The sequence below is a fragment of the Sardina pilchardus genome, chromosome 12 (assembly GCF_963854185.1).
Source record: "Sardina pilchardus chromosome 12, fSarPil1.1, whole genome shotgun sequence".
Lineage (NCBI taxonomy): Eukaryota > Metazoa > Chordata > Actinopteri > Clupeiformes > Clupeidae > Sardina > Sardina pilchardus.
This window is the reverse complement of record NC_085005.1, coordinates 5,981,717-5,994,264: the sequence shown is the minus strand read 5'-3', so window position 1 is coordinate 5,994,264 and position 12,548 is coordinate 5,981,717. Positions and strand designations below refer to the sequence as shown.

Sequence of the window (12,548 nt, the reverse complement as noted above, 5' to 3'; positions counted from 1 at the left end):
TGTGGTGGTTGAGGAGAAAGAGGAGGAGGAGGAGGAGAGAGAGGAGGAAACCAAGGACGAGGATGATGATGGTGATGATGATGATGACGATCACATCGCACTAGCTCTTGAAACCACTGCAGTAGAAGAAGATGAGACCAAGGATTTGGAGGACGCTGCTGATCAGCCATCTCTGGAGTCAGGTAGAGAGAAAAATACATGTTTATGTTCTTATGTTTGTATTCTTCTCATAGCAAATAGCAACATCTTTCTTCTGACATAAAACTCATTATGTGAATGATTGTATTACTTTTCCACAGGGGCAAGTAACAAATAGGTCTACTGTAATAGACTATTTATACAGCTTAAAGTTTTATTCCAGGATTCCAAGGGTGTTTTGCCATAAAAACGTTCTCATTTATAAATGATCAACTAAATCCAAAAGATATTTCTCTTGGGAAAGCTGGCTCTAATACTCTATTTTGCTTGATCATTTTATGTACTTTAGATTGCACATAATATTTATTAGATAAAAGTGTCAAACTCTTTTTGGGATAATACAACTTAGTCATCCTGTAATTATCCCAGATTTGCTAAAACATTAGAATACTTTACAGGGAATTGATCATTAGCCTGTGTCCTCGGTATAGATGCACAGAATGCATTTAGGCGTAATTAAAAACATATCATGACTTATTCACGCCCACATCATTTACACCATCTATAATATGCATCTGACATATGGCTCACTTGTTATGTTATTTAATTCCTAGTTGAACACACATTCTTTTTGTGGACTTCTAGTTGAACACTGGAATAGCTAAACATTTGTACTGTAGCTAATGTAAATAAAAGTGGGGGAGAAAAACTGATATGAAAACCAGTTGCCCCACTGGCAAGGCGTGAGACAGGCACATGGGTGGGCACACACGTGTGAGTTTGTGATCTTAATCCTCTGCATGCTGAGAGTGGTGGAGACACCAGATGCCACACGGGCTCTCTGGCAGCCAGAGGGCATCGATGGCAAGAATGCCATCAAACCTCTAGATCTCATAGAGGGCACTCAAGGACACACACACACACACACACACACACACACACACACAGAGAGAAATGATGAATACTGGCCAACTATTTTGTGTCCTTGTCAGGTAAGCCACTTGTAGAAGTGGATCATAGTGTTTTGCTTTTGTAGTTGTAGACTGTAATGGCAAAAGCAGTGTTGAAATGGCTGGATTGAAAAGCATACATTTATGCCTGCTTTCTAGTTTTAAGCATCTGCAGAGAGTACACTAATGCTATTAGCTTTTAGTAAGGGTGATTGTAGTTCTAGTAGCCTAATAGTAGTAATAGTTGTTGTTGTAGTATTGGTAATAATAGTAGTTCACATTGTTGCTGTTACGATAATGCTAGTGCTAACATTTTATATTGCTGTCACCACATTTTGCTTTATGTGTTAATGTTGGGTATCTGGTACTATTGATTATTTTCTGCTGTTTCTTGATAAAGGATTTAATTTGGATGTAACAATAATATATACTGACATGATCTGACACACCATAATGCTGTTTAATACTTCATTTTGAGTCTGGTTCTGTGAATGCCCCTTTCTAATACGTTACAGTAAAAAACAAATATTCCCACAAACGGAAACTTCATTATATGTAATCTGCAAATAGTATGTAGCATTGGTATAATAACACATGTTAAGATTAGTTAAATAGTGTGACCTATATATAAATTAAGATATAACTGTTATATAACATATTTAAACTATGTTATTTCATTCATAAATATTGAACACAGACCACACTGACAACATAACCTCCTTGGCAGAGGCGATAAAAGAAGTGCATGAATTAAAACTCTAAGAATTTCTGATTCTAGAAATTCTAATTCTAAAATTCTAATAAATTCTAAGATGCTATAGCTCTCAGTGTTTGTTGTGGCGTGTTCTTTGAGCCTCTGATGATGTATAAAATAGACTTTCAGCACATCCTGAGTTCTACAAAGCCGTTCTGTCATAGTGTGTGATGCAATTCTGATACATAGCTCTGCGGCACACTAAGAAGAGCGAAGAGAGGCTCTCAAAGGTATGCTCTACTTTCTTTCAAAGTGTACCTGACAAGGAGTCCGGGGGCAAAAGCGCCTGTGTCTGATGCCATTTACTTTGAGAGAAGACATGGCGTTGAAATTCATCAAGCTTTACTAAAAAAACAAAAGTATTTTAGGCAGTTAACTGACTTAAACAAGTTATACCTCATCACTCAAACTACTGAAAGGAGAGGGCTGACACTGTCACACAAACGTGGCCTGTCTGAATATTCCATAGGCCTATAAAAAAAAGAAAGAAAAAAAGAAAAGAAAATTCTCAGACTCCTCAACTGATGCAAGTTCTTGTAACCTGGGTTAAATCTCTCAGACTGGTGTGGGAATTTAATGATGGCAAACGCATACAGTCCTTCAGTAGGACTGAAAGGTCACAGAGCAGGATAATTGATTTTTGTCACCCATGTAATGGGCTTTTATTGGTGTCCACAGAGATAGAGAGACTGAGGGAGGCTCTCAAGGAGAAAGAAAAGGAAAAAGAAGAACTGGACGAAAAAGAGAAGGCGAAAGAGGAGAAAAGGCCCAAACCTGAAGGTAAGACTTAAAGCAAAAGACAAAGTGTGTCTGTGGGAGAGTGGGGATAAGGGGATGATTCCTACAGAGGAGTGTTTCAAGCATCTGACTGCAAAATAGAGAAATTCTTGTGGACTGAAACCATGGCAACACTATGACATAAAGATTTACACAAACTACTCCTGTCATCTGTTCTCTGGAGGTGGTGTACCAGTATGAGAGTTCAAGTCAGGAACGTAGTAGGCCTACATCAACATAAAAAATGCAGCCAAAATTATCAAGGCCTTACAGTACGGTTTGATACAACTTGATTTACTAGTCTAGGCTGTTATCAGAGGTGAGACTGGAACCATGGACAAGGTGATTTTCATAATAGGGAGAAAGGGAAAAGCTGTAGACTAGCCTGTCTCCGCCCTCCTACGTACTTCGCTCATTTTTCATCTTGCTTCAGTATGTCCTCTGGGTCTTCACGGGTTTCCTCCGACCAAAATTTTACCTGTCCGATCAGCTAATAGTGGGAGTGGCTGAGAACGATAACGTTGAGGTTGTGTGCTACGTAGTTTGCGCATGATAGGCCTTAAAGTGAAAGAGTAAACAAGCAAATCTCCCCTCATAAACTCAGTAATAACAAACTGAAAACATGCGCAAATGCCTACAGTAGGCCTATGACAGTAATAGCATCGCTTAGTCTACTCACTAATGACTCTTTCAATAAGTGGATGTGGCTGCTGCAAGGGTGGCTGCTATCTGGGCTCAGGAGAGGACCCGAAAAGGTAAGCAGGGACTGGGTGGAGAGAGTAGGGGAGGGTGGAGTGGGAGCGAGAGAGGGCCTGGGGCTGTTGCTTTGATCTGGCTGCGTTAGCATCGCTCGCTTTCCTGTTTGTAGGCTTACATTACTGTGATGTCTGCCGGGGTGGTTAGGCGCGAAGCAGACTCCAGTGGTGTACCCACACGGGAACGCTTCAGCGCCTGACGGTCAAAGACTCCATTGCCGTTGTCTAAACAGCTAGGCTTATTTGTGTTGAGTTAACAGGCAGTAGGCCTACTGTGTCAATTTAACATGCACAAGAAGACGATTAGAACGCATTTTCTCCATAACAGCTTGCCATTTCGTGAGAGCGTCTTTGTGTTACAGTAGGCTATACCGTGCTCCATAATCATTGTCAAAACAGCTTAATTCAGCTTCACAGGTTTTCCTTTTCATTTAGTTTCCCACATTATTCTCCATGCGCGTGGAGGAATAAACTATGCAACCTGTCTGACGGTGCGACTACCTGAAGACTCGTTGACTGTTACTTGCCGTAATTACAGGAGACATCCGAGGAAAGAGACAGGCTTTTTTATGCTGATGTATGATGATCAAAGACACCGTTTTTTCCTGCCTCTCCTTTTCTCCTACCGCTATATGTGTCGCCGTCTGCATGTTAGGACCTACTGAGAACTTAAGCTTATATTTTAGACACGCCGTCAAAAAAAGAAGACATCAATGCGAGGTTAATGGATAATGTGGTAGGCCTATGCTTGACTCAAAGCTGTTGGAAAGCTCGAGCCAAAGCTAAATTATGGGCCTATGTAACGACCCTTCTTTTTCAGGCGTCACTCAGTGATGATTGAATAAATGGCTCGAAAAACGGGAATTCTTCTGGTGTTTTTATTGCCCTCTGCATTCACAAATAAAACAATAAATCCATTGAGATAAGATGAGCTGCGACTGCAATCCAAATCTCCAGCAGACTAAAGTTCTGACTGGCTAGCATTACCTACTGTATGCTAGAATACAGACACAAGAATGCATAGCCTGTTCAACTAACGTAAACACATGCAAAATAGAATAACATACAGAGCGGGCATCTTACACCTAGTGATCGTATAGTTTCTTTTGTTTTCTCACAAAATATAAAAATAAGAAATGCAATAACATATATCGTAATTTTAAGAGAATTCACATATCTAAATAAGGTTATATTCAACTCTATTACACCTACTACTGGTCACAGTGGGGAATGGAGTAGCAAAGGCCTAGCGTTGGGATGCTATTTCCAGAATTCTAAATATTATTGAGCCGTAAAAGATATGCTGGTAATAAACCATTTGGGAAGCCCATGAAGGCTAATTTTGAATTCAGTTGTATGGCGTCCAAGGTTTTGACATTTCTGGTGGGAACTAGCATTCAAGTGGAAGTGGGTGTGAGCTACAAATACAGGTGTACGCACTAGTATTATTCAGTTGATTGAAAAGCCCATAATGTACCTGTGCAATTCACAGAGCATGTGAAGTCTTTATCTAGAATGAAATTACTTTTGTACAGTACAGTACAAAGCCTACAAATAAAAGCTCTGGCAGGGTCTCCTGGAAAGAGTAAGTTTTGACATTTCTGGCAAGGCTGTACCCAGCGTAACATTCAGCTCGCACTGTGAACAAGTGGAAGTGGACGTGAGCTTTAAAAAAAAAAAGACGTACTTTCACTCCGCATACTGTATATGTGTGAGAGGGAAACAGAGAGACAGCCAGAGAAAGAGAGGGAGAGCAGAGAGAAATCTCCTCTAATCATATCTAAAACCTACCTCAGAGCAATGGGGATGGTGCAACACATGGAAATTACATTTCACCATAGGGAGCCTCAAGCCCCATTAAAGGCCACTGAATGGTCTATCGCTTCACACTCACACAGATCCAGGTCTCAAAGTGAATCTGAGATCCTCTATTTGGAGATGCGGGGGACTTGCCTCATGAACCATACAGACTACGTTTTGTTTTGATATGCTCCTCTTCGGCAAAGAGTCTGGCCTAGATATATTGCCATGCCAACCGGCTTCGTCCTGGTGGGTGGACACTTGTTTGAAGTTTAAAATCATTGGGGTTCCTTACCGCTTCTGGGGCAGAGATGTAGCAAGTTCAAAGATCATGCCCGACTGTGCAATGCAATCTCTCTCAGCTACAACCTCTGCTCATCTGTGTCTGAGGACTGAAGCCTTAACGAAATTGAGCGGAAGTACAGTATGTAGACAGCAGAAGTGAGGCTAGAGGGGAACAGCCTCCTCAGCAGTCTAGAGGTGCCTCTCAACATCTCTCCTCGATGCTCGATCCTCGAGGGGCGTTCCCACTGATCTATAACTAGCACTGACTGGATAGACTATCCCATTGTTGCCGCTCCCCATCATTCTTTATCTAGATCAGTGAGGACGAGGATCGAGGAAGGAAGGGAGGGTGTATAAAAGCCCAAATGAAAGGCACCCCAGTTCATAGGTATTAGAAAGCTTGATACTGCTTTGGACTCCAGAGCGCACGTAAATAGCGCCGCCCTCTTGGTGGGGGCAGCAATAACTGGAGGCCAATGGAGAAGCTTGTGACTGTGACTGGAAATCAGAAGTGTCTCTGATTGGCGGAAAGTGTCAGCCTGGAGACCAGACTCTCATCTTCTCAGGGAGTCTGTCTTAGCTCCATTGGCAAGCGTTTATTTCCTGGTTTGTGGACGCTTGTCTGAAGTTTGAATTCATTGGAGTTCAATCGCTAACATTTGGTAATGACGTATGATAACCACGGGGGACACAACGATAACGATAGGCTTGAAACTTAAATGTAATCGTTCTTGGGAACGCCCTCTGGTCGCTGATTGGGCGGAGAATGGAGATGCTCTTGCCGGAGTAAACAAAGCTTAATCAAGCTATACCAGACAGAGTAAAGAGATGTAAATGGGCGGAAGTACATAGTCCGGCGGGGGCCAGGCTAGGAAAGTTTTGCCCATAGACAGTAATGTGTTTTGTCCCTAGCAATATGGCAGGCTGCGTTTACATATTCCACCTAATAGACCACTAGAGAACAATGTGGTGTCTAGCTTTCTGATGCCTATGGTCCAGTTGACCCCAGAGAATGTGGGTTCAGACAGATTAGTAGGGAGATCCAGGTGGAGAGACACATCGAGAGATGCTTGTAGCGTCTGAAGCATGTTGCAGAGATGGACATGAACACCAGCTGCCTGGACTAGACTGAGGGAGCCGTAGAGGAGATTTAGATGACTGAGTTACACGTGGAGTAAAGGCCTTAACACATTCTTCTATGACGAGTCTAAAATATAATAAAATGTGGATTGGATGTTTAGAAAAACGTAGGCTATTTGTCACTTGTTGCTGAGAAGGTAATCTATGTTTGTGATCAACAGAGGGAGGGTGATGTTTTATGTAGTGTTATTATTCATCTCTCTCTCTCTCTGTGTGTCTCTCTTTCTCTCTCTCTCTCTGTGTTTGTGTGTGAATGCGTGATCAGCCACTCATCCATGATTCAACTACACTCAGCCAATTTCTCAAATGACTCATTGCCCATTATGGGCAGCAAGCATCCAGATGAACAGGGACGAAACACAATGTGCATCCCCCCTTAGTTAGCCTGGGGGATCTCTATCCATAACCCAAAATGAACCTTGATTCAAACGCCCCCACCCTCCCCCCAATGAACGTCCCTTCCTATAATACTTGTCCCCTTTTTAATATATTGTCTGCACTTTACAGTATAACAACAAAGATCAATTGATTTTTTTTCAGTCTGAGGAGATAATAATGTGGTTAAGAGTAAATTGTAATGGCATCATAACGTTTATGCTTTGTCTATAATGATGAGCATCATCTGTATGTTTCTGGTGTGTGAAATTGTGTACACGAACACAGTACAGTATGCGCTGCTATACTGTATGTATCTCAAGGTGTCAGAGTTGAAAGCTTTTTACCTGAACTGGATCCCCGGCACTGTCCATGTTAGTGAAATATTGGCATCCATTAAAGCAAGTGTTTTTCAAACACTACCTTTTTTTCTGTGAGATTCTTTTTTCTGCTGACTCCGCAAACGTCCAAGGCATTGCACAAAGCCCAAATAGTCTGAGACGGTATTATAACAATGTTTTTGATATCCTTCCCCCCTCCCCCGCCTCCAAAAAAAAAAAGAAAAATCCCTGGCAGGGACGGGCGCTCCAGCGGAGTTTATCAGTGGCTTTCAGGGCCAGCGTCTGTGGGCCCAGGGGGATAGGGGAGATTCACAGCGAAAGCCCTCAAAGGTGCCCCAGATGGATCCCCTACAAGGGGTGTCTGCCCCGACCACCCAGGGATTTGTGATCACAGGACCCCGTCCAACCCCCTCCCCCTCGCATCCCTCCACCCTTGACATTGAAAATATTTAATAAAAATTAAGAAAAATGGGTTGATGTAGGAAAAGTCTAGTGCCAGCGACTTCATAATGAGGAAAGTAAGAAAGTGAGAAAAACTTCCTGTTCTGTGATTTGGAGTTTGGTGAGCGGAGCATTGCAGGCTTTGGAGCGGAGCGAAGTGGTGGTGGGGTGTGGTGCAGTGGGGTGGTGGGGGTGGAGTGGGGTGGGTGGGGGTGAGCCAGGGTGGGGTTAGCAGGTCCTGCACCTCGGAGCGCCTTTTTGTGAAGATAAAGTGATGATGTGTGTGGGCTGCAGACTGCAGGCTCTGATTTTCTCACTGCAGACAGGAGAAGAAGAGAAAAGGGCACAAATTAAAACCCTTTTCTGGCTTTCAAGCTCTGCCCTCTGTGACACCAGCCGGAATAAGGCATGTTTGGCCCTGGCTAAATATATATATATATATACTGTATATCAGGGTAGGTTTTTTTTGTTGAAAAGTTACTCTACAAGGAGGAGAAAGTAATTTGAAAGCCCCCTTGGTGACGATGGCATTAATAGATTTAATGCAAAATGATAGGATGATGAAATGCTGCTCCATGTTTCTTTGTTTCTTTTCTGCATACATTACCCAAACACGTATCAACTGATGGCCCTGACAAACCCCTTGTGTTTTCCTCCTTACTTTGCTACCTAATTAGTCACCTAATTTTTTATTCATTGATTATAATGTGTGGAGTTGAGGTTTGTGGTTTGCGTTTTGGCACCATCTCTTGCATAGATTACCGTCATTATCACTCTAGTCAGTTAAACTCCAAACTTTAGCTCCTCGGTGACGTCACCTTAAAGGTGCACTATGAGATCCTGCATGATCTTAGCGAGATTTCATTTTTGTCTCAAATTGAATGATTCTCCCCTTGATCAGCTTGCTGTCTGTCCCCTGAATACGATGTGAAAAAAGCCGATCTCAAAACACAGGGGTTGTGATCCTCAAAACAAACACTAGGGGCACGGGGCCGTGCACCAAAACATAACAAACCATGGCCAGCCGTCATGACCAGTCCCCCGCGGGGGCAAGCTTGCTTCGTTTTGTTTGCTGTTTATGTGGAACGTCAACAGAAGTAACGTCAAACAGGATCTCATAGTGCACCTTTAACTGCACTTTCGGAGGAGTGTGATTGTAGCATGACAAATCTTGGGGGTCGAGGATGGGCCTGGTTGCGTTGGCGGTCATCGTGCTCTGTCAGATGACATCTGAGTGGTGGAGAGAGCAGATGGCTTTAGTTTGGAGGGACGCTGTTCTGACTGTACAGTATGTCCTGCGTCATCGTTATCACCGTCACCGTCGCCGATGTTACCAGCCAGAAGCCCTCCATGTCTGTTTCAGTTTGTTGCCATGGCTGAGTCAATCCCAGACTGTCTTTGCCTCAGAGAGAGATTATGCCATAGCCCTCCATGCACAGGGACCAGTAACAGGACCCTGTCCATTGGGGATGATGTTTTTTGGTAACACTTTAGTTTAGGGAATACATGCATGTAAGCCATAAATGGATAACTAATGTGTATCAGTCAGACCTGTTTGAGCACTAATATATACATGTATTAGCCATGTATTGATGGTTAACGTGTGTTCCTTAAGTAGGGTTCAGACCAAAGATTCCCGACGAGACGAGACGAGCCGCGACGTTCTAAAACCTTGCGACTGCGACTCAACATGTTTAATGCTCTGCGACGGCTTGCGAGTTGCGACGGCTTGCAACTACGTGCAACTTCTAATTCACACCGCTGCAACTCAGTTTTGTCACGTCGGGAGTCTTTGGTGTGAATTGGGCTTTAAACTTACCATGCTGCCAACTTACCGTGCTACCATATTTCTTGTCAACGTCATTATGTTCCCATGAGTCATATTTTTATTGATAAACATCATGGATGTAGACGGCAAGCATATACTGTACCTCCTGAAAGGCTATGCCTTAATTGTTCATTTCACCCATTGATCATACCACAGACTGGGGGCTATTTTCTCTCCTTAGCAAGTGTCTTTGTACTGAGATGAACAGCTAACAGCAGTGACTCGGTTAAGAATGCAGCACCTCAGGTTTGTTTTGTTAAGGGGGAAAGTTCCCCCGTTGCGCTGAGCCCCCCGTGTCTCTTCTGTCTCGACTCAGTTGGTCGATGTCGCTCGGTCTCTCCCGCTGGGCCCAGACCACACAGGGGTGCAGAGGAAGCAGCACAAAGCAGGCCTCTCCTTTAGGGAGCTGGAGCCTAGTCTTTCACACCAAACAGCGCAAACAGCCCCCAGACAGTCCTCCATAAACAAACCCCGAAAGATTCTGAATGTAAACCAAGGAAAGTAGTTGAAAGTAGAAAAGAATGTAGCTCTCTCATTCTCAGAGCTAATGATTTGTGCCATGCCCATGTGTGATGTCTGATTGTCTCATTTATTAATGCGGTGCTCTCACTTTTATCAGAGGAGCCAGCGCCAAAGTCTGTGAAGAAAGCCAAAGAACAACCAGAAGAGCCTGAAGCTCCAGTGAAGAAATCGAAGGCAGAAAAAGCAGGTAAGGTGATAGGGCCTGCCTTGTGTTGACGGTTCCTGTTTTTTTTTTGTCTTTTTGCGGTCCCTTTTAAACATCAAGTGTTACCATGACAACCTGAGTGACAACTTCATAAATAACTCCAAAAGTAGAGTGTCTTCTCTGCAATTATGCCCAATGAAAGCGGAGCTGGCCAGGTGGGGAGGTGGTGGTGGGGGGGGGGGGGGGGGGGGGGGGGCGGCGGTCTCTGTAAGTGGCAGTAGCTAGTGACATAATTTCTGCCCTAGTGAAATGAGTCTGGGGATAAATCACAATGTAAGACTATAGGGTTATTCATAAAACTCCTCGCAAAAGATTTAGTGAAAGTGAGCTGAAAAGTGAGACAACGGCCCTATGAGAGCTGATGGTGCTCCTCCTGGTCATGTCAGGTCTTTACAGAAGGTCTCAGAACTCTTCAAAGAGGGAGACACGAAAAAATGGAGACATGAAGCTGTAGCTGTTCCTAATCTGTGACCTGACTTGGTCATCTCCTACGCACCTACCAGCGAGGTGTACTACAGAGTCTTTAAATATAGTAATCCAATGTCTTTACAGTGCCACGTCTCAGCTCAAGCATGGAAAAACATGCAGGCCACACACTGATGGCATATTATATTATAAGTAACTTTATTGAAATGTATACTAAAGAATGTAAAGAACGTCAGTGTAGTGAAAGATAAAAGAGCAGTGTAATGCCAGTCAGTGTGTAAGTCGTGCACTGGTGGTGGTGTCTGACCCATTACTTTTAACCAAGCAAAGCCCAGTGGTGGCATCTGATGCATATCAAGTGACGCCAATGTTTAGAACTCCATTTACTCTTAACTGAGTAAAGTCTACTGGCGGTGTCTAACGTCAAAGTTTAGAAAACTGTATCTATCGCGATCTATCTGGAGCGCCAAATCCATAGACGTGCACGCAGTGTGTTTGCCAGTGGGAACTGACCTTAAGGAAATCAGAAAACCACAGCCCAGAGTCAGAATAGGAGGAGAGGACAATCTGCTGGAGAAGGGCAGGCCTCTTATCCCCATGCCAACCAGGACTCCATCACCTACACACACCTGAGCACACCTGGGCTCACTGCACCTACTGCCGACAGGGAAAGTCACAAAAATTCAAACACCGGACAGCTGACCGTTTTGACAGTTTTGACAGTTATTTGTTTGGGCTTCCCCTGAGAATTCCCACCCTGAGCATGACGTCATAGAAAGATGGCAGCCGTGTAAAATTTGGTGAATTTTTGGGGGGAGGGAGATACACAGGCACGTAAGATGGGTGGGGCCAAGGGAGATCTGTCAGGGTCATTATCATAGATATAGATACGTCTATATATCTATATATGTATACTGTATATGTCTATGGTCGTTACATTATCAATGCTTTGAATGTGATAAAGGCTCTTGAGGGGTTATGTAAAGTTCGACATCTTTTTGTCTTTTAGGGATTACTGGAAAGCCTTCTTTGATACTGCGATTCACAGTAGCGTGATGTAAACTTTAAGGGCCAGTGAAATCATGAAAGTCACAACTCAAGTTATTATTTTAAGATTTACAATATCTTGAGTGTCTATTCCCATCTGTCAGCAGTGGGGTGATATGAACATTTAATTTGTTCGGTGTCTAAAGATGAAAGTGAATTTTCAGTTAATTTTTCATCAGTACAAGACTTTGTATATATTTTATGTCTTCAACTGAAGTCTACCTTTCATGCATTCTAAAAAAACATCTATTGGTGCAATAGTTTCAAACTTCAAAACTTCCCACGTTGTCTTTGTTAATTATGAAGATTGTCTTGCTTGATAAGCATTTCAAATACAAGTGATAATTGTTGTGACTTTTTATGACAGTGAAGAGTTATAGAACATTATACTACAATTTTCATTACATTTTTTACTCTTATACAGCAAGTAGAAGAGACCAGTGGTGTAGTGAAGTCTATGTGACATGCAGGACTATGCCATATACCCACTTAAAAAGAATCACCATCTCAGTATACCCACTTAAAAAGCATCACCATCTCAGTATACCCACTTAAAAGTATCACCATCTCAGTATACCGACTTAAAAAGCATCACCATCTACCCGCTTGAATAGGCAAGGATACCTATTAACATTTGGGGTTGATCACAGTATATCCACTACAGCTAACTAGACTACACCACTGGAAGAGACCTAGTTTCCCCCCGTTCCAGACACTCTCTGTGTTGTGGTATTATTTTTAGCTGGGAGGGTTTGTTGTTGCTA

At 43.0% G+C, this 12,548-nt stretch overlaps 1 protein-coding gene across 1 annotated transcript in view; it reads left to right on the top strand.

Moving 5' to 3' along the window:
- The window catches only part of trdn (triadin), a 72,086-nt gene that overhangs the window by 25,690 nt on the left and 33,848 nt on the right, over nt 1-12,548 (top strand). Inside the window, exons 8-9 of the mRNA XM_062551331.1 lie at nt 2,521-2,622; nt 10,204-10,293. Of these exons, the coding sequence (XP_062407315.1) occupies nt 2,521-2,622; nt 10,204-10,293 (192 nt within the window). The remainder of the gene's footprint in view (nt 1-2,520; nt 2,623-10,203; nt 10,294-12,548) is intronic.